Source organism: Aethalodelphis obliquidens, unplaced genomic scaffold (assembly GCF_003676395.1).
Source record: "Aethalodelphis obliquidens isolate GAN/ISIS:26980383/991018 unplaced genomic scaffold, ASM367639v1 scaffold4, whole genome shotgun sequence".
NCBI lineage: Eukaryota > Metazoa > Chordata > Mammalia > Artiodactyla > Delphinidae > Aethalodelphis > Aethalodelphis obliquidens.
The window spans coordinates 26,364,161-26,391,113 of record NW_020837948.1 but is presented as its reverse complement, the minus strand read 5'-3'; the positions used below and the strand labels follow the sequence as shown (position 1 = coordinate 26,391,113).

General features: G+C 38.6%; 1 protein-coding gene across 1 annotated transcript in view; it reads left to right on the top strand.

Moving 5' to 3' along the window:
- Positions 1-26,953, top strand: part of MCC (MCC regulator of Wnt signaling pathway) — a 432,932-nt gene that overhangs the window by 58,221 nt on the left and 347,758 nt on the right. Inside the window, exon 2 of the mRNA XM_027100123.1 lies at positions 17,977-18,224. Within this exon, the coding sequence (XP_026955924.1) occupies positions 17,977-18,224 (248 nt within the window). The remainder of the gene's footprint in view (positions 1-17,976; positions 18,225-26,953) is intronic.

The window sequence follows — 26,953 nt, the reverse complement described above, 5'->3', positions numbered from 1 at the left end:
ATCCATAGCACCAAATAATCTATGTTTGTACATGCAGTTGCAGTTTATTCATTTCCATGGCTTGATTTCATTGTGTGAGTATAGCACAATTTCTTTATCCGCTGTCTTGTTGACAAAAAATAGAGTTGTTTAGTTTTTGGTATGTGCAGGGACATTCTTGAACTTGTTTTCTGAAGAACATATGTTTCAGATGGCTTTATAACTAAGGTGGAATTTCTAGGCCACAATCTATGCATATGTTAGCTTTAGTAAATGCTGGTAGATAGTGTTCCAGCATGTTAACTGCTAGCAATGCATAAAGAGTTCTATGTGTTCCACCTCCTCCCCACACTTGGATATGTAGTTATTTTCAATATGAGACATTCTATTGGTAATCCCTTGACAATTTTAATTTGAATTTTGCTGATTACTTATGGGATTGAGCTTATATTTATATTCCTATCCATTTGGATATCCTCTGCTTTCTATGCCAGTTCATCTTTTGCTCAGTTTTGTACTGTTTTTTTTATTATTATGTTTTTATTGATGTATAGGAATTCTCTGTATATTCTGGGATCAAGGTGTATGTATTAAATATTTTCTCTTAAAACAAAAAACAAAAAACCTGCTGAATATATTAAAAAGTCACTTATTCAGGTGACATTTATTAAGTGTCTACCGTGTGTGAACCCTCTGGTCTACGTGTTGGGGAAGGGACAGAGACCACCTAAACATCCCTATTCTCGTGATCTGATACATAAATTGTCCTGAGTACTGGAGTGGGCTGGGAGTGAGTGAGGAGCACATGATTCTTATTTTTCTTTAAAATTACCAAATTTCAGTTGGTAAGAGTTATCGTGATGATTTAGATGTAACGCGCAATTGTTTAACAATTTTATCTGCAAGTTGCATTTTCATTGTCCCCTAGAAGGAGGCTTTTACGGCAGCTCTTTTGGCTAAAAGTAAATATCCACATGCAAGACAATTTTAGCTGACAACTCCTTTCCTTCATTCCCTATGACGCGTGAAGGAAATAAAACAGCATAGAGCTGGATTCTAAGATGTAAATTGCAGGGAAGAAGATGTATCTGTAATTAACTTAGAAAGTACCGTTTGTGTTTAACGTCACCATAATTTTTCAGGATGAACAAATTGCACATTAGATAGGGCAGGCAAGAAGTAAGGCTTTTAACAAGTGTAAATGTTTTTTTTCCTGGTTGTAATTTCTAAGATGAACTTGTGTACTTTTAACTTATACACTGGTTTGGAGTAATTAGCCCTTGAATTGTCTATATTTCTTTAGAAGAGGGATGGACCATAGAGAGCATCTTGATTTTCTAAATCTTCAGAAGAAAAATGACACCCTTCACTGAAAATTATACACTAATGGTCAAAAGGAAAATATAGTCATGCAGATGTAAGCTAAATACTTAAAATAATGTCATTTATTAATTTTTTTGCTTTGCAAAAACCACAGTATATATCGTATGACTCATGTTCCCCAAATCACTTTACCTGGTAGATTTTGAGCATTTTTCTATCCTTACAAAGTTTGGAAAGTGAAAAGAATTCAAATTCTCTCCAACTACTGGGTAATTAAGTCTTGTTTTAATATCTTGTAGAGTGATGTCTTTGTTACATAAGTTACCTACTGAAGATTTACTAACGAGTTTTGGACAATAGAAATGAACTGTTGTCAAGGCCAAATGTGAACTGCAGGCTACTAAAATATCTTGACAAGATAATAACTGGAATAACCTGTAAGCTGATACACGATCTGGAGGCATCTGGTTTTCCTCTTGGCGGGACACTGGGTGACAAAGCTAAACTCCTGGCTCACTTTTCTCTACCACTGCTCTTTAGATACCAGGATTCTGAAGACCTGGTATGTAGCTTTTTTAAAAAGACCTTATATGTGTACATGAATCAAAATGCACAATGTGCCCCAGAACGTGGAAGGCAGGGTAAATTTCTGTCTCATCTCTGTCCTCCAGACACAGTCCCCGTTCCGGAGGCAGTCCTGGGTAACAGTTCCTCAGGTGTCATTCCAGAGATAATCTGTGCGTATCAAGTGTATAAGGACACCTTCTACTTCTGCTTTTATACATATGGTCATATAACTTATTCACTGCTCTTCACCTGCCTTTTTTTAACTTGACCTATTTTGGAAATTGTGCCATCATAATACATAGCTGCCTTATTCTTCTTACAGTTTGTTTAGTATTCATTGCATTGTATAGCTTGACCATAATTTATTTACCAGACCCCCACTGGTGAATATTTAGATGATTTCAATCTTTTGCTAATAATACAAGCAGGACTGCATTGAATAACTGTACATTCATCGTTTTGCATACATCAGCATATCTGTGGGACACATTCCTAGAAATGGAATTGCTGGATCAAACAGTCTGTGCATTTTTTATTTTGACAAATACTGCCAAAGTGCAGGAGATGTCATACAAGTTATACTCCCCCCAGCGGGGTATAAGAGTGGCATGTGCTTTTAAATCCTAGACCTCGCCTTTGTCACGAAGGGTGTTTTTTTCTGAGTCTAGTCACGGTCCCAAGCCTCTGGGTTCACTTGTGTTATGTTGGTGGCTTTCTGTCTGTGATCAGGACTCATTTTTCAACACTCCTGGACACTGTGGGTTTTTTCCAACTGCTTGAGGTCGTTGCTTAAGCCTCAATAGGAAATAGGCTTATTTTATTTATTTATCTTTTGCGGTACGCGGGCCTCTCACTGCTGTGGCCTCTCCCGTTGCGGAGCACAGGCTCCGGACGCGCAGGCCTAGCGGCCATGGCTCACGGGCCCAGCCGCTCCGTGGCATGTGGGATCCTCCCAGACCAGGGCACGAACCCGTGTCCCCTGCATCGGCAGGCGGACCCTCATCCACTGTGCCACCAGGGAAGCCCTAGGCTTATTTTTGTATGAGTTTCCCCACAGACACGGGGATTAAGGGGGTTACTGATGTTTCAGAGCCTTTCAGAGTTTAGGCGATGCAGAGGCATTAGAGGGGTTAGTTTATTTTCCTTGATTTGAAAATCAACATAGGAAGGAATCTTCCCACCCTCAAATAGAGAAACAAACTGAAGTTTTGACCTTTAACGCTAGAGTGTTGGTGATGTCTTACGGTTATCACTATACCCCTGAGCCCTCTCTGCTAGCCCCACGTCACAAGCTCTCCTGGGTCTGGATCCCCGCCCCGCTCTCCCTGGGACACCGTTGGGGGCGGGTGTGCGAAGCCCTCTCCCTGTGCGGCTTGGCTTCCTTCCCTATTCTGGTTCGTCTCCTTCATTTCCTCTTCTCCTTCTTATCCAAACAGCTTTTTATGGCTTCTGTTGGGCTTCTGTTGGAACTTTACCACCTCTCCCTAAGCCACCATCATAACACGACAGGTTCAGGCACAAAGCAGAGTGAGCTCCCTTTGATTTTTATATCTACAGATCTTTCTCCCTGTGCTTACTATTTTGTAATCTGTACTATAGTCTGTATTCCAAACTTCTAAAACATAAAGAACGGGGCTTCCCTGGTGGCGCAGTGGTTGAGAGTCCGCCTGCCGATGCAGGGGACACGGGTTCGTGCCCCGGTCCAGGAAGATCCCACATGCCGCGGAGAGGCTGGGCCTGCGCGTCCGGAGCCTGGGCTCCGCAACGGGAGAGGCCACAGCAGTGAGAGGCCCGCGTACTGCAAAATACGAAAAAAAACCATGAAGAACCCTTTCTGTTCAATTACGTAAAGCACCTAGCTCACAGCGCTTACTTAAATATATGATACTGTGGTTAGTTGAGAGATTTTTTTTTTCAAAAACTTAGCTTTAAAAAAAAAAAAAAAAAAAAAAAAACTTAGCTTTAAATTTATTTTGATTTAAATATATTTATATTTATAAATGTATTTATATATTTATAGAAATATATTTTATATTTATATATTGTATTTTAAAATATAAATATATTTTAATTTAAATATATTTATAAACTATAAAACTACGATGGCATTTCTGTAGGTGATTTCCCAGTCTAGTGTTCACGAAGACTGAACATAGAGTTAAACGTTATCACAGTGTGTACTTACGTTCCTTAGAATGATAAGTCCAGGTAAACAAAGGTGGTGAGCTACCAAGGATAGTGGCGTTGCTGCTGTTTGGTACCATTCATTCCATGTTGGTCTCTCGTTTATGGAGTCAGGGATTGCTTTAGTCACATCATGATATCCAGAAAACAGAACTGCTCCAAGAGTGGCCCACAGAGTGGTGCTTTTCATACCTGACTGCAACAAGGTAAGCATAGGAATTGGAAATACGTGTTCAGAAACTTTCAAACCAATATGACAGAATAGAACCTAAGTTTAAAAAATTGAGCTTGTATTTTTCTATATCTTTTGCAAATTTTTTTTCTGAAAACTCATTTTATTCTATAAAATACCAATCTATTACAGTTTAGATTTTGTAAAGTAATCTAGAAAATTCTTCAAATGTTGGTGACTCTCTAGCCTGTAAGGCAGATGCAGTGCTCTAAACATCATTGCCCTGGCTTGTTTTCATAGTGGGACAAGCGTGACATCCCCATGTAAGACGTGAGGGAAGGAGGCACAGTGGCAAAATTTCTTGCCTCAGGCTGCTGCATATACTGGGATTAGATCTTTCCCTTCTCATTTCTGTGATCAGATTACAAGGCTTTGGCTTTTCACATTATGATATTTTAATTAGAATCTGAGAGAGTGAGTTGAATAAGAAAGTTTTTCGTGAAAAGAATCCTGCAATTATTTTTATCCTTCAAAGAAAAATGTCAATAGCATTTCCACCCATATTACTTTTCCTTTACTGTCATTTCCTAAAACTAACGTACTTTGGAAGATATTTAGGACAATTTTAGCACAGTGGCTTTGCACTGAGAAAAAAAAAATCTCTGTGTGCTGAATGTTTTTAAGTGCTGGTGGAGAGTATATACATAATAAAATTGGGGGAAATTTGCAAGCCCCTTAGAAAGAGGTTTGGGCTTCTATCCTGGCCAAAGGAAGACTCAAGGAGCCAGAATAAATACTGACAACATCTCCTATTCTGAGTGTGGATGCGACAAGCCTTCCCTGGGTGTGAGCAGAGTCGATGGAAGTTAGGATGCCAGACGTACATGTCCCCATGACACGTGAAGCAAGAAGAACTGAGGGATGTTAGATGAGAGAGAGAATGAGACCATGGGACAGAGGAGTGAAAAGAATAGGGGTGGGTGGGAGGCCTCCGGGGTGGCTGAGCCTCAGTCTCATGGTGACAGACCCTGTGGGTGGGTCACTTCCATTTGCCAGGGGTTAAGGGCACATTTGGAGCCTAGCCTAAAAATGTGTTAGCCTTGGTGATTCAATTTAAGAGCACTTGGTGAAAATTTTTGCTTTATCTCCTATTATCGCATTTAGGTATTCCTTTTCTACAATGGAAAAAATAAATATAATTATAAGTTTATCATTCACAGCAGGTTGTGTGTCTTTTATATGTTAAATATGTGTTGTAATATAAATCTTTTGCCTTGATGAAAAAATTTGGGTGCAGTTGTCTTTTTATAATAATGGTGTTATGTGTGCTGTAATTTTCTCATGAAAGTGTGATCTGAAATAATCTGAAAGGATATCTGTTCTTGAGATGTTGTTAATATACACTTATAAATAAGTTTTTATAAAAGTGGCACACTTCCCAAATTCTTTTATTGCCCCCAAACTTATATCTATCAGCCTTTTCTGTGTATCTTCCCTGTCTATATCTTTCAGACATGACTGCCTTATGTAGTTTTTGGATCGAGAGTCAATTGCTTAGCTTTAGTGGGGTTTTGCAGGAACATCTACATATTAAGAATCACTTAACTGTCATACTGACCGTTACTGTTAGTATATTCAATTGGTAAGGATTTTCTGAGTGCTCACTACAAGGTTGTGTGTCTGTCACTGAGATTACAGAAGAGCTACCTTCTGTTCATTCATGCACCCACCAACTTGTTGAAGTACCTGTGATGGGCCAAGTATGGTGCCAGGAACTTGGGACAAGCTCCCTTTTACACAGAACTGATAGACCCTGTAAAATGGGGATAATATCTCTTAAAGTTATTATGAGGCTTAAATGAAATAAGATTTCTAAAGCACCTAGCACAGCCCCTGAATCATAGGTACTCTGAATGAGTATTTTTCCCCAGGAATGGCAGAAACGTCTTTTAAGAAGCTTTTACAAATCACTGTGAAGGTAGGCTGAATCTTGCTTAATAAAGAATGTTAACTTACTGATTAAAATAATAATCCAAGGGCAAACACATTAAATATTTTCTCCCACTGGACTATCAGTGGGAAACGCCAAATTGAGAGATTGCCAAAAGAATGAAGAGTAAGAGTATTAGGAGTCACATGTAAAAGAATTATAGAATGAAAGAGCTTTTAAAAAATATGTAAAAGTCGTATTTTACTTGCTTGTAGATACTTTCTTCTTGAGTATTGGCTTTTAGTCACTCTTGACGTTTCACCTGGAGAAGGGGAAACCATCATATCATTGATTAATCTTGGCTATTCATTATTACAGTGAACTCTCAGGAAGTTCAGGCTAAACATCAGAAAGAATTACTATTACGATAACTTAAATCTAAGAAGACAAAGCTAGTGCTTCCTCTAGGGAATATATGCATCCCCCCCACCTGCCTTCTAAAGTCTGATAAATCTTTCAACCTATGTTTTTTCATCGGTGGGTAGTGTATTGCACATGATTTTGAATCTGGTCAGATTTCCTTAATCAAAAAGTGAGGATATTTGTGTGTCCTGTGAATAAGAGTGAACCCCAAACACGAAAATCAACTGCAAAGAAAACTAACAGTTTTATGACATAATGGCTTTTCTATATTCAGACTTTTTATATACCAGTTTTATCATTCCTTCTTTACCTAGAAATAATAACTGACATCTGTAACAATTTCCTTGCTTGACTGATACTATCGCCTGAAGCCTTTGAGGGTACTGTTCTTTATTTTATTTTCCCAGTGCTATCCCATGGGACTTTCTGTGATGATGGAAGTGTTCTATGACTGTTCTGTGCAGTGTGGTAGCCGCTAGCCACATGTGGCTATTGAGCTAATATAACTGAGGAAATGAATTTTTAATCATATTTAATTTTAGTTAATTTCAGTGTAAACTTCAATAGCCACCTGTGTGTATTGACTACCATTTTGAACAGCGCAACTCAAGACTAAATATTAATTCACAGGAGTTAAAATAGGTTTCAACATAGACAATATTGAGAAAGTTGGTAATGGGAAATTCTGGCTTTCCAAAGAGCTTATATCTCAAATATTCCTTTAGGAGTGAAATTTCAAAAGGAAAATCTTTATAATATAAATTTGATGACAAAGTGTGTCTTCTTTCAATCTTGACTTTTGTCTTTCCTATTCTTCTGTATTTTTTCAAGTTGGTAACCTCAACCAAAAGCATTTTTTTCAGATATAAAAATTAGGCCAACAGCTTTATAATTTCTAGTACTATGTTTTATGAGAAAGGGAAAGAAGAAACAAGGAAACAGAAAGAATTAGCCAGCCTCAGATATTCTTCCTTGGGCTAGCGTGCTTAGTGCTTTAAGAGGGAAGGTCCAAGACGATTTCTGTTAATTCCTTAGGATGCATGTCGTATGGCATTTGGTTTGTTTAGGTAATGTCACCAATTTTATCTTTCCTTCATGGCTTTTCATGTTCTCTTCCCATGAGTTTGCAGATGACAGCTAACCTTTTTAAAAGTAAATATTGAATTTTTTTAGAGGCTGGGCTGCATTTACCCACAGCAGTGTCTCTTTGCTTTCCCTTTTTAAAATCAAAACACTCTTTTAAATTGTAGAATGTAATGTTTATGCCCCTAAAAAATGTTGTCTGTTGATTAACTGAAGATTATATTTGCTAATTTGCCTTCTTTGTGTATAAAATTTCAATTAACTGGAGTATTTCTGGGGCTTCTGGCTGACTGAAAGCAAATGAAAAACGTATTCATACATTCATCATTTGTCTACTGATCGCGTGTTTCGTGCCAGGTACTGTTTTTGGTATCGGGAATACAAGAGTGAACAGAAGAGACAAAATGCTCCATCCTCATGGAGCTTAAATGCTAGAGGAGGAATCATTTTGTTTCCGCCTCAGTAGATAACTTTTCTAAAATATCTCTTTCTTTTCATCTTACTAGTATATAACTTATCAACATCTAGTGTGTTTCTTTGGTTGGTTGGTTTTAAATTAAGATTTCTGAGTTGCCTCAAAGCTCTCATCCCTTCAGACTGTTGGTGTAGAAGTTCTACTCTGAATCACTTAGGAAGCCTTCTAACAAATATCGATGCTGCCCCCTCCTCCCCACCCTGATTTAGTTTGTCAGCAATGGAGCCCGAGCATCAATATGTTTTAATCACCCCAGGTGAACATCATATGCTGTCAGAGTTGAGTACCACTAGCACAGAAGGCTTAAATTACTAGCTTGACGGGTACAGAGCCTCTCATATATACTAGAAGATATTTTAAGACCTTATGATATGGGGACGTCCCTGGCAGTCAGGTGGTTGGGACTTCGCCTTCCAGTGCAGGGGGTGTGGGCTCAGTCCCTGGTCAAGGAGCTGGGATCCCACATGCCTCAAGGCCAAAAAAACAAAACATGACACAGAAGCAATATTGGAACAAATTCAATAAATTTTAAAAATGGTCCACATCAAAAAAATCTTAAAAAAAAAAACCCTAATGATATCAACTTGTTTTGTTTTCATTTGTGATTATAAATTGGGGTATGCAAAAAGCAAAGAAGAAATGGGGTTGAAGGTCCTCATTAACTTCTCTCCCCACCTCTTTTACCTCAAATCTAACATTTTATTTACCCACTTATTTATTTAACAGCTATTTGTATGCCAGGTGTTAGGGATTCAAAGATGAACAAAGAATGAACCCTCTCCTCTAAGAATTTACAGTCTAGTACAGAAGTTTGCAACTTCTTTTAAATAAAAGGCCATATAGTAAAGATTTTTGGTTTTATGGGCCATATACTCTGTCACAAGTATTCAACTCAACTGTTGTAGTGAGAAAGTAACCATAGACAAATGGGTATGCCGGGTTTCAATAAACTTGACTTACAAAAGCAGGCAATGGTCTGGATTTGGTTGTAGGTTTTAGTTACCAGTCTCTGGTCTGGTAGAAGAGAGAAAAAAATAAATCAATAATTACTGTACAGTGGGGTAAGTGATCAAAGCAAGCACAGGTGACTTAGTAACACAGGGAAGGGGCATCAAATTAAACTGGGAGTTACCTGAGATATTTAGGGAAGATTTCTGAAGGAGATGCTATTCAAGTGAATTACAAGCATGGGCTGGCGTTTGGAGAAAGGTAAAGAGAGGATTTTCCAAGCAGAGGGCTAAATATATACAAAGTATGGGCATGTATAACAACAGTGCCTCTTATGGAACCTAAAAGAAATTCAGTGGGCTAGGATGCAGGTTGCCTACTTTAGCAGGAGAGTGAGGCTAGAAAGATAGGACCTTAGCTATGAAGTGAGAAACATGGGTATGAAGCTGAAAGTCTTGAGGGACACAAAGAAAGGATTTTAAGCAGGGAAAAATAACATGTCGCCTACCAGTTGGAAAGAGGGAGAGCCAGTAGGAGACCGTTATAGTAATTCAAGTGGAAAACGATGAGGGTGATAAGAATGATCAGGATGGGATGGATATGAGAGCCATTTAGAACAACAGACACTATTTTGGGTGACTGATCGCAGGGGGAATAAATGAGAAGGAAGCAACTTAGAAAATTTCTAGACTTCTACTGTGGGTGACCAATGGTGTAATTTATGTAGAGAGGAGGAGTCAACTTGTAAAGGGATACAAAATGATGAATTCATTTTAGGACTTTGAGTTCAAGATAAATGTATGACACTGAAGTGTAGCTATACAGTCAAAATGGATTACTACTTAACTGGAGAGGGAGATTTGGGAGTCAATGTTCCTAGTGATAGATAAAGCCATAAATTTAGATTAGATCAGCTATAGAGAGTCTATAAAGTGAGAAAATAGAAAGGACAAGGCCTTGGGTAACATGGATATTTAAGGACAAGAACTCTGAAGGAGCAGTCACGTAGAGGTGGGAAACTAGAAGACAGGGCTGTTACACAGGCTAATGAAGGAAGGAGATTCAAGGAAAAGGCAGCCGTCAGTACTGAGTGCTGAAGAGAAGGAAAGAAATGTGTCTCTGGGAATGTGTGGTATAAATGCCTTCACAGAAAAGAAAGTGAGACCATAGAGATGGGGAATTTGATTCTGCTCTCCAGAAAAGTATGTAAAACAAGTGGGGGTAACTGAAACACTGCTGGTGGGGCTCAAAATTGGTGGATGTTTCTCAAGGGATGTTTGAAAAACTGTATTGAGAGATTAGACTGTTTAACACTGAGTAATTCTACTTTTAGAAAATCATACCAGGAGAATAATCAGGTGCTCTATAGCCTGTAAGGATGAACAGTGTCATTTTGGATCATCTAATTTGATCAACTCCACGAGACATGTCCTACAAGTGCTTACTGATATGAATGACATTGCTCATTTTAAATGTTTTATCCTTCAACCATGGCCTCAGACCAAATTTGTTTTAAGTTGCCTTTCATACATTAGATTTTTTTTATTAAGACAGATTTTAAATATTGAAAACTACAAAGTGTATAGTAAACACACATGTATCCATACCCAGATTGAAAAGATGTAGACATTGTGTCATATTTACCTATGATTTTTTAATATAACATTGTAAATGCATGTTAAAACCCCTTTATCCCCTCCCCAATTCTATTCCCCTCTCTCCCTCACCACTTTATGGTTGATGTTTTTGCTTCCTGACTTTGTTTTTATTATTCATATATAATTTATAGTGGTTTTGTTATATTTTTAAACTTTAGATAAATACTGTCCTGTCGTTCATGTTATTCTTGAGGTTTTTACTCACTGCTGTTTTTGAGATTTATTAATTATGATATATTACAAATGTATTTCTTCTGAAAACTCTGATCATATTTCATTAGCTGACGATTCCTCCATTTATGTATCCACTAGCTCAGGCCCCGGCACACAGTAAGCATCTGGTGCATGTTCACTGTTCTTATTAGCATGATTATTAATACTAACCTTTTTCCAAATCTTTGCTCTTACAGATATTGTGCATGTCTCCTTCCATCCTAGCATAAGTTTCTTTAACATATATAACTAAAAGTGATATTTCTGGTTGAAGGGTGTGCATTTTTTTTGAGATGTTGCCAAAATTCATTCTAAAGAAGTGGTACCAGTTTTTGTTTTCCACCAACAGCGCATGAAAGTTTCTGCTTCTTTGTCAACATTTGGTATTGTCACACTAACATTTTTGCCAGTCCTATACCTATTAAAATTGTATCCCATTGTTTGCTTGAATTTGCATTTTCCTTACGTTTATCGAGGTTGAGAATATTTCCACATCTTTGCCATTTTTTGTTAATTTTCTGTTCTTATCATTTACCCATTTTTCAACTGGGTTGTTATCTTTTTCTTATTACATTGTAGGAATTTGTTGTATATTTAAACACTAATCTTTTGCCTGTTACAGCTCAGATTAAATTAATGACTTATTTGATTTTTTAAACCTGAAAACATTACTTTTATCAAAATAATTCATGCACATGGTAAAATAAAATAAAATAAAATAAAATGGTACAGAAGGGCACATGACAAAACACAAGTCTCTTGCCCCATCCACCTCTCAATGCCCAAGCTCACTCCCCAGGTACAGTTTTTTACCACTTGTGCTTTTAGTTCTCTTGATGATTTTTTTCCATTTTTTCCATAATGTGCTTATACCACTGTGTAAGTATCCTGATTTATCACCTTTGAACATCTGTTTGTTCCATGCTCTGAAAGGTAAGGTAGCCCCACTGGCCAGCTTCTCCCATCTCTTTACTATCTTTCTGAATTTTGTTGAAGTCCTTCAGATCGATCAACTACTCTCCTTTTAACGATAAGTTTATTTGCTTATTTAGTTGTTTGTTTTGGTCTTCACTTTAGACCAGATAAACTCAGAAGCAATTGTGAAAGGCAAATGCATTTGCTCTCTCCAACAATTTTACTCAGAAATTACCAGTTGTAGCCCAGAAGCCTGTTTTTTAATGACTTATTTATGATTTTTCACACTTTGAATACTTATGGAACTGAAATTAGAGTCCCCTAAATTACATTTTTGTGTGACTCAAATTGAACAGTTAGAGAGGCAAAATGAACTTATAGACTTGTTTTGAGTTCTTTCATAAGCAGCTGTTTCTGGCATACTTATTAGTTCCGAAGGTGTCTGTTCGTTGAGAGCTGTGAACAGAAGCATCTAACTCTTCCTCAGAGTAACAATTGCTTTCACATAGCCCTCATTCCGACTGGGTTTGGGGTTTAGTATCATTGTGGGGAAGAATAATGTTTTTCTCTGCATCTGAGCTTGAGAGACCTAAGCCCATCTTTCCCGTTATCTATTCCTGATGTAAGGCTGTGAATTTCCCTGAATGATGAATAGCTTCATTGAATTTTCACTTCCTACTCAATTTCTTTACAAGTTAAAAGAAAAAGAATAGCCAAGAGACCAAAAGGCTTCTACATACAGAAAGTAATAGCTATGCTTTGTAAAACCATGCAGTTTTGAGCTGGAAGCATTGATCTTCAGTGCTGCCTGGTGATTGGTGTTCTCTGCAGAGCCAAATATTACCTCATTTGACCAGTTCCTCTGCTAAACCAGAATCTATTCCTCATGGTTATATCCTCTGAAGATAAGACATGTATATATGAATATGAATAAATATGAAACACCTTCTAGAGCAGTTGTAGCAATGATGAAAGGAAAATTTTATTTGGAGGAAATTTATTTATTTAGAGGAAACTTAGAGAAAAAATATTTACCATAATTTTGTGAAATTAGTTAAAATGTTCACTGTGGTTATTGCTGGGTAGAAAGGTAGTATGTAATTTATATTTTCTTCTTACTTGTCTACATTTTCTAAGATGAATGGGTGTATTTTCTGAAATAATGTACAAAAGTTTGTTGGTTTTTATTTTATTTATTTATATGATGATGTTACTACTACTGAAATAGTTCTCCACTGGACTATATTAGTTTTGGACAAACGCTGCTCATTATGTCTTCCTCTGAGAAATGTTCCTGGCCTAGCGCGGAGAAACTGTTATGTTGCTCTGTCACTAAGGCTACAAGGTTGTTGTTTGTTTTTACGGTGCCCATTGGTCATTCATACTCACTGAGCATCCCATGTGCTGTTGCCTTCTGTGGGAAGATACAAAGACAGGTATTGTGGGAAGATATCAGATGAAGTGGGGAACCCCTTCAAAAGAATGATCATGTTTAACTTCTGAGAGTTTACAAATCCATCTATCAAAACAAATGTGATGGAGTTCTGTTGTGTACAGGGTGGTGTGCTGGGTGCTGCACGGATCTTAAGGGAGATTGATGCATGGCCACTGGCTTCCAGGAGCCTGTGGTCAGGTTGGGAAGATGAGACTTGAGTGTGTGAAAGTAGTTTTTGTTTTTGCGGTACGCGGGCCTCTCACTATTGTGGCCTCTCCCGTTGCGGAGCACAGGCTCTGGATGCGCAGGCTCAGCGGCCATGGCTCACGGGCCCAGCCGCTCCGCGGCATGTGGGATCTTCCCGGACCGGGGCATTAACCCGTGTCCCCTGCATCGGCAGGCGGACTCTCAAGCACTGCGCCACCAGGGAAGCCCTGAAAATAATTTTTTAAAAAAGAGAAAGAGAAATGAAAGTTTAGTACAACAATCTAAAAGTTGTCCCACAGCTGTATATAGTCACTGAATGAATGGTACAGGTGCTAAATGCTAGAAGAAGGAAGAGACCACTTGTGGCCTTGAGTGGGCAACAAGGCCAGCATGAAGCTGGAAGGATTTGAGCTGAAAGTGGAAACTACAAGGCGTCATAAGGCATGTGTTCGTGAATCCTAGAACGTTAGTTATTTCTGCCACATTCCACTGGTCAAAGCAAGTCACAAGGCCAGCCCAGATTCAAGGTCAGGGAAATAGCCTCCATCTGTTGATGGGAGGAAAGGCAAAGACATAATGCAAAGGGGCGTAGTCACAGGAGCGTGTCATTCATTGCGAGCTGTTTGAAACAGCCCTAGCACAATGGCTGATAGTGAAAGTGTGATCAAGTTCTCTGGGCTTGCTCTTATATGTAAAGGAGAGCTTTGGGAGTTTTTTTTTTTTTTTTTTTGACTGTGTCACTCGGCTTGCTTGCGGGATGTTAGTTCCCGTAGTAAAAGCGTCCTAACCACTGGACCGCCAGGGAACTCCCTGGAGTTTTTTTTTCTCTCTCTTGTAACTGTTTTCTCATGTTGACATCAAAATGTAATATTATTCTCATCCGTATTTAACATAGTTGGGGAGCACATATATAGATATATGTAGTCTTTCTGGTTTAAGATAAAAGTGCTGTTCTTTAATGACTGTTGATCATCAAGCTGTTCCTATGATTGCTGTCCTTATTTGTGTTCAGAGGCCAAAGTTTAAGTATCATTGACATCCAAGGCGGTGTTTGGTAGAATGGAAAGGGCAAGAGCTTTGGAATCAGACTGATTTGGTTTAGATTCCTGGCTCTGCCACATATTAGCTCTGGGACTCTTTCAGCCTTCACATCTTCATCTGTAAAATGGGGATAGTAGCATTTCGCCCTGCAGGTTTGTTAGTTGTTCTTGCTAGTTCTGTGTTTCTATACTGAGAAACTTTAGCTTTCATTTAGTTTTTAGAAACTAGCACCACTGTTTAAAGATTACTGTCTGACTTAATTTAGTAGGATGTACTGTATTTTGTTTTTGACCTTTTATGAGAGTCTCTTAGTGACCCACACCTTTTTTTTTTTTTTTGCGATACGTGGGCCTCTCACTGCTGTGGCCTCTCCCGTTGCGGAGCACAGGCTCCGGACACACGGGCTCAGTGACCATGGCTCACAGGCCCAGCCGCTCCGCGGCATGTGGGATCTTCCCAGATCGGGGCACGAACCCGCGTCCCCTGCATCGGCAGGCGGACTCCCAACCACTGCGCCACCAGGGAAGCCCAGTGACCTACACTTTTTAAATAAAGATGCAAAATTATGCATTCTCCTCTGAGTTGACATTTGACATTTCTAGAACACAAATCCTTTTTTGAGCTGCTTTTTGTGGAATGGGGCTTCTCAAGCTTGGACAGGCTTGGGTTTCTCACCAGGGCGCCCAAGTGTAAGTGGGCCACAGGCAGGGAGGAAGGCGAGCCTCTACAGATAGATTGCTCCACTTAGTGAAGGAGTCAGTTCAGTTCAATAAGCACTATTTTCCCCTGAGCAGTTTGTGCTTAATTACTAAAGACTTAATCGTGCAACCGGGACATTGTTAAAGATTTATGATCAATAATTATAAAATAATCATAATAATGGCTACTATTTATTGAGTACTTAATATGTGCCAGGAACTGTGTTAAGTGCTTTACATGCATCATCTCATTTATCCTCAAAACAACCCTAAGAGATAGGTGCTATTATTATCCTCACTTTTAAAACCTATAAAATGACATAGCAATTTATGAAAGTAGTATAGTACATTCTAGAAAGTTACAAATACAATAGGCAAAAATAAGAAAATGAAAACACCATATTCCTACTATTCAGAAAATATTAGTGTTAACATCTTATTATGTGAACTTCTGAAATTTAGAAAACTTACTTATCTCCCACCAAGCCTAATTTTCAAGATTATTGTCTAAAAACATGATAAAGAAATTCTTTTTTTAGATGTAGAACCTGAACATTGGCCCTTTCTTTTTGTTTGCATTCCTGTTTTACTGTTATGTAAGCAGTACATAAACAGTACTGCATTCCTGTTCTACAGGAATCATAATCATTCCTGTCTGGGATGAATCCAGCTGAACATCAGACAGGTTGTATTCAGCAAAGGGCAAAAAAATAAACATATGAATAGATCAAAAAATTATTCCAATGTATCAGTTAGCTATTGCTGGGGAACAATCACAAAATCTCATTGGCATAAACAATAAGAATTTATTCTTGATTACATACCTTTGGGTCAGCTGCAGTGATTCTTATGCTACACGTCTGCAGATCAGCTGAAGTGGCTCATTTGGGGGTCCAGGCTAGAAGGTTAATAGCTATCATGGTTTGTTCTTCTCATAATAATGGCAGAAGCAAAAGGGGACAAGCCCAGTAGGGGATTAACTAGATAAACACATACATCCCAGAGGCTAAGTTAGATGTCAAGCCTGAAGTTAAAACGATGGGAAAGATCATACCTACCATGAGTGTCCCTGGCCCCAAGGCCAAGGCAAGGGTATAGACGTATAACTGTTCTACAGAGAAATGAAAAATTAGGACTAATTTAATCTACCATACTTCCTTCCATATGTGTATATTTATTTATCTACCCATCCATCTATCTTACAAATAAAAGCATAAATATATACACATAAGCATTATATACTATACATATATACACAGACATACAAACAAGATAAACTAAAACTTGTAGCTGTGTGTCAAAATTCTTTATGAAACATGAAAATGGATGGCATATGGAAGCAAGGTGATCAACTAAAGAAGCTAATGTAATGGACCTGGTATAAACTGAGAAGGTTTTGGAGAGTGTTATGTGTATTGAAAAACATAATAAAGAGTAAATATAGAAGCATTTCAGGGACAGGACCAACAGAAATTTGATGAGAGATTGGATACTAGGGACGAGGATGGGGGGAATTAGGGTTAAAATGGAGTGAATGAGAAGCTATTAAAAATATCTACAATTCTGTGAGCCTAGGGAACTTGGGGAATCATACTAGCATGGACCAGAAGGAATTTGTGAAGGGTGACTGGAGAAGGGTTGGTCTTTTCATGGTTAGGTTTCAGGTATCAGCAAACATCAAATTGATCATGGTCTCCAGATGACTGGGTTTGGTGGTGTGTTGAGACAGGAGCACTAATTAGCTGTTCTTGTGACCATGGCCCAGTTCCTAATATCTCTTCCAGCTCTTAAATTCATAATCCTTTTACCTTTATTGAGACTTAGAATTGGAGCAATCTGAACAAAGTATTTTCCCAAAGAGTTTAGAAAGAGAGAAAAGAACAAGATTTATCTGTGCAGGGTCAGATGATGTCCTCCAGATAAATGTTCTTGGCCGGCATAGTGTTGTTGTTCTTGTTTCTTTATTATTCTTTTTCTTTCTCTTTCTTTAACTTGAGAACCTGTAGGCTGAATATACTTCTCTGGTCCAGCCACAGACTCCAGAAACCCCTCTTATCTTAAATCCACCCACTTCACACGTTTACATTAACTCCTAGACCTGGAAGACTTTTGGGATTTTGATCCCTGCCCTAAGACTTAGGGTTTACTAATTGCTGATGAGAAGGTGGAAAATACTCAAAGAAAATCAGGAAAAACCAGAGGTAGGGGAGCACTGAGTCATCAAAGTTGAAATTAAATAACATTTTAAAGAAGTACTAAAATTAGCTGATTGGTCCAGGAAGCTGAAAAGTCAAGCTTGTTAAAATCTTTGTTGTTCCTTTACAATTTGATGAGATTTTCAACTCTGCCAAGAGTGGAAACAATATCTTTTCTATGTTCTGAAACTTTATCTTACAGTTAGGTAACAATGCTACCCTCTACAGGTGCTTTGTCAATTTCAAAAGAAAGAAAAGGAGGAAAGGGCATGGACACGGAAGAAAAAAGAGAACAAAGGATTTAAAGTTGCCTCACTGTTCCAAATAATAATAGAGTTCTTGTCTAGAATAACCCAGGTGGAACAGATCTTTTTGCACACTTAGCACTTTTCCAGAAGCAATGAGAAATGTGGAAATAGGTTTCCTATGTGGATGTATTCAAGAAATACTCTTTTTTTTTTCATTAACTATTTGCTCTAGCTTAAATGTCTCTCCTAACAAGCCCTTTTTCTGTTCAATCCCTTCTGTAGAAATGACTTGTTGATGGTCTGTCGCCAGTTGAACATGGAAGAGTCTGTGGCTGAGATCATGAACCAACTGGGCGCTGATGAAAATGGGAAGATTTCCTTTCAGGATTTTACAAGGTGCCGCATGCAGCTCGTCAGAGAAATTAGGAAGGAGGAAGTAGGCCTTTCTGAGAAGTCAGACAACTCCTGTAAAAAGAAGAAGCTAAGGGACAGAATTGCTTCCTGGCCCACGAGCAGTGACAACAGTTTGGGTAGGTACAACCCCGTGACAGTTCATAATGCACCCCTGTCCCCACTTCGTGACCTTCGTGAGACTGGCCTGCCCAGCCTGATGCCTGCTTATCCCCAGGCTGTCCTCTGGACCACACTTGCTCTGGGTGAGCGCTTGCTAATCCCCCAGTTCTGTCCTGTGGCTTCCCAGTTCCTGGTTTACTGCTTTCTTTATTTTAGTTCTTCCATTTCCCAAGTGTAATCATGCACTCAAATAGCTACTGGGGAGGAAGGGCAAACTGGATGGGAAAGGTGGTAATTGAATCAGCAGGCCTCAGAAACTCTTTAGGGACTTCTTCAAAGCTTGGTTCAGATCTGCACAGTGAGGTTTTTAACCATTTCTTTTTTATTTAATGTGTAAAAATGTTTCTACAAACTGTTTTCCTGTTCCTAAGTATTATTGTTTCCTACTAATGCAAGATAAGCAACTAGAAAGAAAATTCTGAAAGATGTTGATAATTACTGAAGCTGAGTGATGGGAACATGGGGTTTATTGTACATGTTTTTGAGAACTCAAATATACATATTTTTAGTATGTTTATAAAAAGTTTAAAAGAAAAAATGCATCTTAAAGGGATAGCCTGAACCAAGGGATACAGGAAGTATCTGAATTTTCTGCCTATACTTTAGGGAACATTTTTCCTTGGAAATGTCTCCTGGATCTCCCTCTCTGTTTCTTTCTCCGTTCGGTAGATCTAGTGGCAGGAAGTGAAGCTCCATGTTAATTGTCCATCATTTGTTAAATACATACTAATTAGCTTGGATGATTCTGTACTGCCCCACAGAACACACACACACACACACACACACACACACACACAGAGACAGACATGCACACCCTGAATGATGTTCTGGGCAGTGGAATAATTGGGAGCATCATTATTGAGTAATTGAAATAATAAAAATGCCCTCCTATCCCCTATGCCTTGCTATCTTAATGGATTCCATTTTAGCTGCAAATTAGGTATCTGGTAATTCATATGCTCTTAATGCAATATGTAGAAATATTTAATTTTTGAACTAACATTTTTCTGAGTATTAGTGTATGTTCATTATAGAAAAATAAGGAAAAAAAGGCAAGCAGAAGAAAACAAAAACCATCCTTAATATCTTACTACCCAGAAATAACAACTACTGTTTACATTTCTCCCTCTCTTTCTCATGTGGTGTGTGTATGTGTGATTTAATTGCTTCTTACATATTTTTTCACATACTTTCCATATAATTTTGTATCCTGCAGTTTTTCCTCTGCATTTTCCTCATGCTTTTAAATAGCATTAGAAAACATGATTTGTAATGGTTGCATCATGTAAAATGGACACTAAGAATTGGTTTATTAAATGAAAGGATGAGTAGAATTCTTTTTGCTAAGCTGTATTTTCTGCCAAGAACTTGGACTTCTTCTATAAGTACATAAGCACACACACATACATATATTTGAAGGGTTAAGTAAACTGTGGTATGTTTCAACAATTGAATACCATATAGCCATTAAAGTAATATATAAATGTGTATCAAATGTGTTTACAGAAGGAATACTTGTATGAAAAAAAATTATACTAACTGTTGAAAATTGTATTTTAATGTGTGGTGTTTATAAAATATCTTGAAAGGAATGGTTTTGATGGAATTGCTGCCCACATCTAATTGGTTTGACCGTCTCATAAGATTGCCCCAACTAAAGAAAGAGTTGAAAAACAACTCCTTTTTATCCTTTTCTATAACCACATACTCTTAGAGAAAGAAGAGGTGAGAGGAGGTGAATCGTAAAACGTATCATGAACTGAGGAAATGCCAGCACACATAAGACCATTTACCAATTTATCCTGGTAGTTAAAGCTTCAGAGGCAGCTTATGTGAGTGGGAATCCTGGTTCTGTCACTTACTGCCTACACAGCACTAGAGAAGTTACTTAATCTCTCTGTATCTCAGTTTCCTCATTAAGTATTACATGAGAACAATTATTGTTATTTGGAGGAATAAAGAAGCTAATATAGGGCTTCCCTGGTAACGCAGTGGTTAAAAATCCGCCTGCCAATGCAGGGGACACGGGTTCGAGCCCTGGTCCGGGAAGATACCACGCGCTGCGGAGCAACTAAGCCCGTGTGCCACAGCTATTGAGCCTGAGCTCTAGAGCCCGTGAGCCACAACCACTGAGCCTGAGTGCCACAACTACTGAAGCCTGCACGCCTGGAGCCCGTGTTCCACAACAAGAGAAGCCACCGCAATGGGAAGCCCACGCGCCGCAACAAAGAGTAGCCCCTAGTCGTCGCAACTAGAGAAAGCCTGTGCACAGCAACAAAGACCCAACACAGCCAAAAATAAAGAAAATAAAAAATTTTTTTTAATTTTTAAAAAGAAGCTAATATATGGAAAGCACATGAAACGATGCCTAGCATAGCAAGATAAGCTATAAGCCCTAGATGCAAGTTAAGTTAATATTGTTATTATTATTACCACTCAGTTTTATTTCCTGGAGATCGTCACAATTACACTCATGTTGGAAAACAACTTCCTGTTCAGTCTAATGTGAATCAAATACATTTAAAAATCTATAATAATTAAACAAAGCTTTATGTGTTCAATCAGTCCCTCTCTTTTCTACATCATCAATCTTTCCTTCTGATTCTATATAAACTCTAGTATCTCACATCTTGAGGTCAGGAGAAACCTTTTCTTGACTGCATGTGCCTAACTATTGCCCCACTTCTCTGCTCCTCTTAACAGTTAAACTTTTGGAGGAGTCTGTCTACACTGAATGCTCATCTGTCCTTACCTCTCATTCTTCCTTCAGCCCACTCTTCCCAGCTCCAGTCATCAGCACTCCACTGACCCTGCTCTTACTGCTTTCACATTGTCCGACCCAGTGGTTCCTCCTCTGTCCTCATCTAGATCTTTGGCATTGGCTCAGCTGACTACTCCTTCATTCAGCTGCAGTTTATTTTCCTGGACTTCTCAACACGACATTCTCCTGGGTTTCTGCATACTGTTTTGGCTTCCCTCTCTCTCTGTCTGTCTCTCCCTCCCCCTCTCTTTTTTTTTACTCCTCTTCTCCTGGACCACTTCCAAATTTTGAGGTGCCTTGGAGTTACATTTTCTCCCTAGATGATCTCATGTGGTCTCATGATTTTAAATACTGTTTTTGTACCAGTGACTCCCAAATGTATGTATCTAGCCCTGCCCTTTCCCTTGAGCTTCAGAATCAGGTAAAATTGACACATATTCCTGCATATCTTATAGACAACTCAACCTTAACATTGTCAAAAAGTTTTTTTTTTTTTATTTTTGCGGTACGTGGGCCTCTCACTGTTGTGGCCTCTCCCGTTGTGGAGCACAGGCTCCGGATGCGCAGGCTCAGCAGCCATGGCTCACGGGCCTAGCCGCTCCGCAGCACATGGGATCTTCCCAGACCGGGGCACGAACCTGTGTCCCTTGCATCGGCAGGTGGACGCTCAACCACTGCGCCACCAGGGAAGCCCCAAAAAGTATTTTTGATTCCCTTCCCTACCCTTCCTCCCAGGGTCGTTTCTGTCCCAGATATCCCCACCTAGGAAATATCACCATCCACTAGTTTGCTCAAGCCAGCAAGTGCCATTGCCTCTTTTGCCAAAGTGCTTCCAGAATCTGTCCACTTCCTTGGCTCTCCTGCCACCACCCTCTTCTAACACCATCATGTCTTACCTTGGCTACTAAAAGAGCCTGTAACTGGCCTCCCTGATTCTTCCCTTGACTCCTTACATTTCATTCTTTACCCTGCAGTCAGAGTGGCCTTTTAACATTATGAAAACATGCTTAGGTCATTCCTGTGCCTACAGCGCTCCATGGCTTCCATATGAACTCAAATGAAGTCCAAATTCCTTACCACAGTCTACCCCGTTCCCACCGCTCTAAGTTGATCTCATAGCAATTCCCCTGACGTCTTTTGCAAGCTCCAGCCACACTGACCTTCCTGCTATTCCGCTAACTTAGCAAATTTAGCCGGCCGCCAACCTATGCCCTGGCTTTTTCCTCTCATCTAAAACACTCTTCTTTCTGACCTTCTCTTTCTGACGTTCTCTTTGCATGGCTGAGTCTTTCCTGTTATTCAGATTCCAGCTTAAATATTCCCTCTTTGGAGAGGCCTTTCCAAGCTAATGTAACCTCTCCTCATTTACTCCTTCACATGCCCTTATGCTTCATACCACTAATTCTTATCTGACATTATATTATATGCTCACTTGAACATTTATTTATCCATCTCCCCCAGTGCAATAAAAGTTCTGCTAGAATACTGATGGCCTTGCTGGGGTCCTGCTATACCCCAGCACTTAGAACAGTGCCTGGCCCATGAGACATGCTCAATGCGTATTTGTTGAATGAATGAATGAGCAATGCACTGTGTTCATGCTCTTTTAGGGCTTCACAGAAGTGCAATGCATAGTTCCAGACACTAAGTAACTTACAGTTTAATTGTGGAGTCATAAGCACATGACAAATTAGGTAGCAGTAAGGTTTAAATTAGAGTCAGTGAAACTTTAAAGGCCATTGAATGGTGCAGAAGATAAGGTCCATAAGGAGATCTAAGAAATACCGTGAGCAGGTGTTTCAGGAAAGGGTTGAGATTTCACCTGTGACTGCATTGTGAAGAGAAGTAGAAAGAATGTTGTGCTGTTGTGAGAAAAGCCTGAGAAAAACTTAAGTTTAACAGTTAAGTGTCAGAAAGACTTTATTGTCAGCCCTAACATTTCACAGCACATCTCAGCAGGGAGTCGAGTTGACAGAAAAAGACCTGTCAAAACATTACAGGCTCTACTTGGAAGAGGAGTTTCGATAGATTCATTTTTCCCAAATGTTTTCCTCAGAACACTGATTTCAAGAGATGCTCATAAATATTATGTGAAGAAAGCATTTCTTCGACAAATACATTTGAAAACTTTGGGTTAAATTAGATGAAGAGTTTACTTCGAGACATCTCGCAGTCTTTAATGTGCTAACATTTCCTGTGAATCTCCAGGAGAAGAATAAAATACATAGCATTCCCCACATTTAATTGACCTTAAACTTTTATTTACAAATCTTCTCTTTGACCTTTCTCAAATATACTTTGGGGAAAAATTAAGATATCTGATCAACTAAATCATAATAGATTTTTGTATCATTTTATGTCATTTTAGAAATAATATTCAAAATTTTTTGTCTTTCAGGGACCAGCTATATAAAATTTAATAGTTATAGCAATAATAAAAAAGGTTAAAAATTACCAATATTTACTATGCACAAGGCAATTTTCTAGGAACTAGTATTATATGCTAAACTGATAAATCCCCAGGTTCACCACTGAGCTGCTGTAGGACTTAGGCTACATTCCTGATTATTCTGAGCTTCACTTCTCTTATCTCTAAAAGTAGAGTAGGGGCTTCCCTGGTGGCGCAGTGGTTGAGAGTCCGCCTGCTGATGCAGGGGACATGGGTTCGTGCCCCGGTCCGGGAAAATCCCACATGCCGTGGATAGGCTAGGCCCATGAGCCATGGCCGCTGAGCCTGTGCGTCTGGAGCCTGTGCTCCGCAACAGGAGAGGCCACAACAGTGAGAGACCCGCGTACCGCAAAAAAAAAAAAAAAAGTAGTGTAGTAATACCTGCATTATAGGGTATTTGGAAGGACTTAGTGGGATATCACTTGTAAAGTTCTTACACAGTGCCTGTTCACATTAGGTTTGCAATAAACAATAACATTACGTTAATTATCATTATCATCTCTAATCCTTGCGACTACATTCCAGGTTTAGAATAGAACCCTCCTTATGTAGAGGAGGACAGTGAGGCTCAGAGAAATTCATTGATTTGCTCTAAGCCACACAGCTACTAAGGAGTTGAGAACACTAAGACATCACTTATTGAAAGAGATAATTCTTTGAGTCCCCTGCAACTTTTGCTTAGAAACTTCATCTTCATGACCAAGATGCAAACTAAAAAGAGCACTGCCATCCAGAGACCACTTCCAGCAATTGCAGACACATGGTGCCCAGGGTCTTAAGGAGGGATCTGAGGACAAGGCCTGTTAGAGAAGCCCATCTCTTTGGCAGCAAAGTGACAGCATGCATTATGCCAAAATAGTTATAAGGTTGTGTGTATGCTACCTAATTTCCCATTGGAAAATAAATAATCTAGATTCATTATAATTATTTGTAATTTTCATTTAAAAATTGTGTGGTTAAAAAAAAAATAAAAAAAAAATTAAAAAAAAATAAATAAATAAAAATTGTGTGGTTAAAAGCTTTTCATTTTGGGGGGAAAGGATAAATTGGGAGATTGGGACTGACATATACACACTACTATATATAAAATAGATAACTACAAAAAGAACAGGCTCTTAGTTCCCATAATATGACTAGGTGAAGGAAAATGCAATAAAATATGATTTAAAGGGAAAAAATAATAAAATAGATAACTAATAAAGACCTACTGTATAGCACAGGGAACTCTACTCAAAACTTTATAATGGCCCATATAGGAAAAGAATCTAAGAAAAGAGTGGATATATGTATATGTATATCTGATGCACTTTGCTGTACTCTGAAACTAACACAACATTGTAAATCAACTATACTCCAATAAAAATTTAAAAAAATTTTTTTCATTTAAAAATTTTTAAAATTTAAATCACATATTAAAAATTGTGATTTAAATTTTTTTTCAATTTTCTTTGTGATGAGGGAAGACTCTGGAATTTTAAAAAATTCCTAGCATTAGGTATTTATGTATGTTAGCAATTCCAACAGAACCTTTATTCAAACGTGCCCTTTTAAATAAACAGTTTTTTACTTCAACTAAGCTGTGAACTTTAGACATGATTTCTACATATTCCTGTCAAATGTGTGAATTATGTGAAAGAGGTACTGCTTCAGGGTGATGACCACTAAAAAAAAAAAAATGGCTGAATTGTCTGCAGAGAGCTGATATGAGCCTGCAAGCTTGCCTAATGAGGTCTGTGCTTTTCATATCTTTGGGAGCACTTTTTTTCTTCCTTTGGTCAGGTCTCAGAGAGTCCAGGAACTTATTTGAATCAAATCCCCATGGTTTTAAAACATTGCTTAAGACAGCAGACATTAAAATCTGCTAATTAATGCAACTAAATTTAACTTATGCTAAGATTAGAACACTGGGCACAGTTTCCAATAACCTGTATCTTCAAAGATGCTTTATTGGCCTTTCCTTGCTATATATTCCCACCTGATGTGTCAGCTTCATTAATTACTGCTCTGATAGTGCCCCTGTGGTCCAAAAGGAGCATATAAAGTACTTAAGTTTCTTGGAGAAACTAATAGGAAGAATTTTCCGTAATGGAACTCAAAGTAAAAAGTTAGATCAAAGAATACATAGTTAGACAGGAAGGACTCCAAACCCCACAAGTCTGAGGAAGGAAATGTAAGGAGATATCCTGATTCCTTGGCACATTTAAAAAGACAAGCAACCCCCTGAATTTTGGTTTAGTATCTTGCTTTTAAAAAATTAAAACTAGGGCTTCCCTGGCGGCGCAGTGGTTGAGAGTCTGCCTGCTGATGCAGGGGACACAGGTTCGTGCCCCAGTCCGGGAAGATCCCAAATGCCATGGAGCGGCTGGGCCCGTGAGCCATGGCCTCTGAGCCTGCGCATCCGGAGCCTGTGCTCTGCAACGGGAGAGGCCACAACAGTGAGAGGCCTGTGTACCGCAAAAAAAAAAAAAAAAAAAAAAAATTAAAATTAGTTAATATATGCAAAACCTGTCTAGTCCTGAAACATCCCAAGTTTTTCAGAATGAATGGTACTCTTAAATATTGTTGGGGTTTTGTCTATGTATATAAATATTTTTCTAAACTCTTAAAACAGGTTAAATTAAGTGAGACAGAGGGCATTTTCCAATTCAGCTGCATTGACACTAGTATGTAGAGTTATGGCTGGTAAATTTAGAGAATCAAATGTGGTTTAAGCTCTCTATGGACTCTGGATGAGAAATTAATAATTAACACAGAGTCTTTTAAATAAAATCACTCATTGAGAGTGTTTCATTGTTAAAAATACTGCCCAGTTAGCATAAAACCAGACTAAAGTCACAGCAGTTTTTAGCCCAGTTGAAGTTTTCAAGAAGTTTGGTTTTTTGTTGGTGGTACTGGTAGTTTTTTACATACTCTAAGCCCTATGTCATAGGGTTTAACAATATGTTTATTTAATTTATCCTACCCCTAGAGGCCTCTACATTCTTTAAATAATAGGTACCATGTTAACGTTCTTCTCTTGCATACTGAGAATACTGTCAACGACTGTCTGTAGATTGACTGTTTTTAGAGTTAATTTGGGTAGATTTAGTTCTTGATTAACTTAGTCCACTTGTATCCCTTTTTATTAATTATTGTCCTTCCTGGCCTTGAGCAGTTCCTAATACCCACTGATTCACCTGTTCATACTTCTCAGATTAGACCTGCCATGGTCCAGATCTGGGTCTTCCTCCCCATCCTCTGAATTACTGCGGTTTCCTTCTAACAGTTCTTTTTGTCTAATTCCAGTTGATGCTTCTATGACTTCCAAATATTTTAAATACGTACTTATGGTAAAAATGCACTGATTCTCTCTTGCCTACTTAAGAGACTCTCTGAACTCTTTTGGATGTCAAGACTCCTTACCATCCAGTGGGCTCATCCTACCTTACTCCATCTTGTTCCCCATTACTTCTTCACATGGACGCTTAGCTTCAATA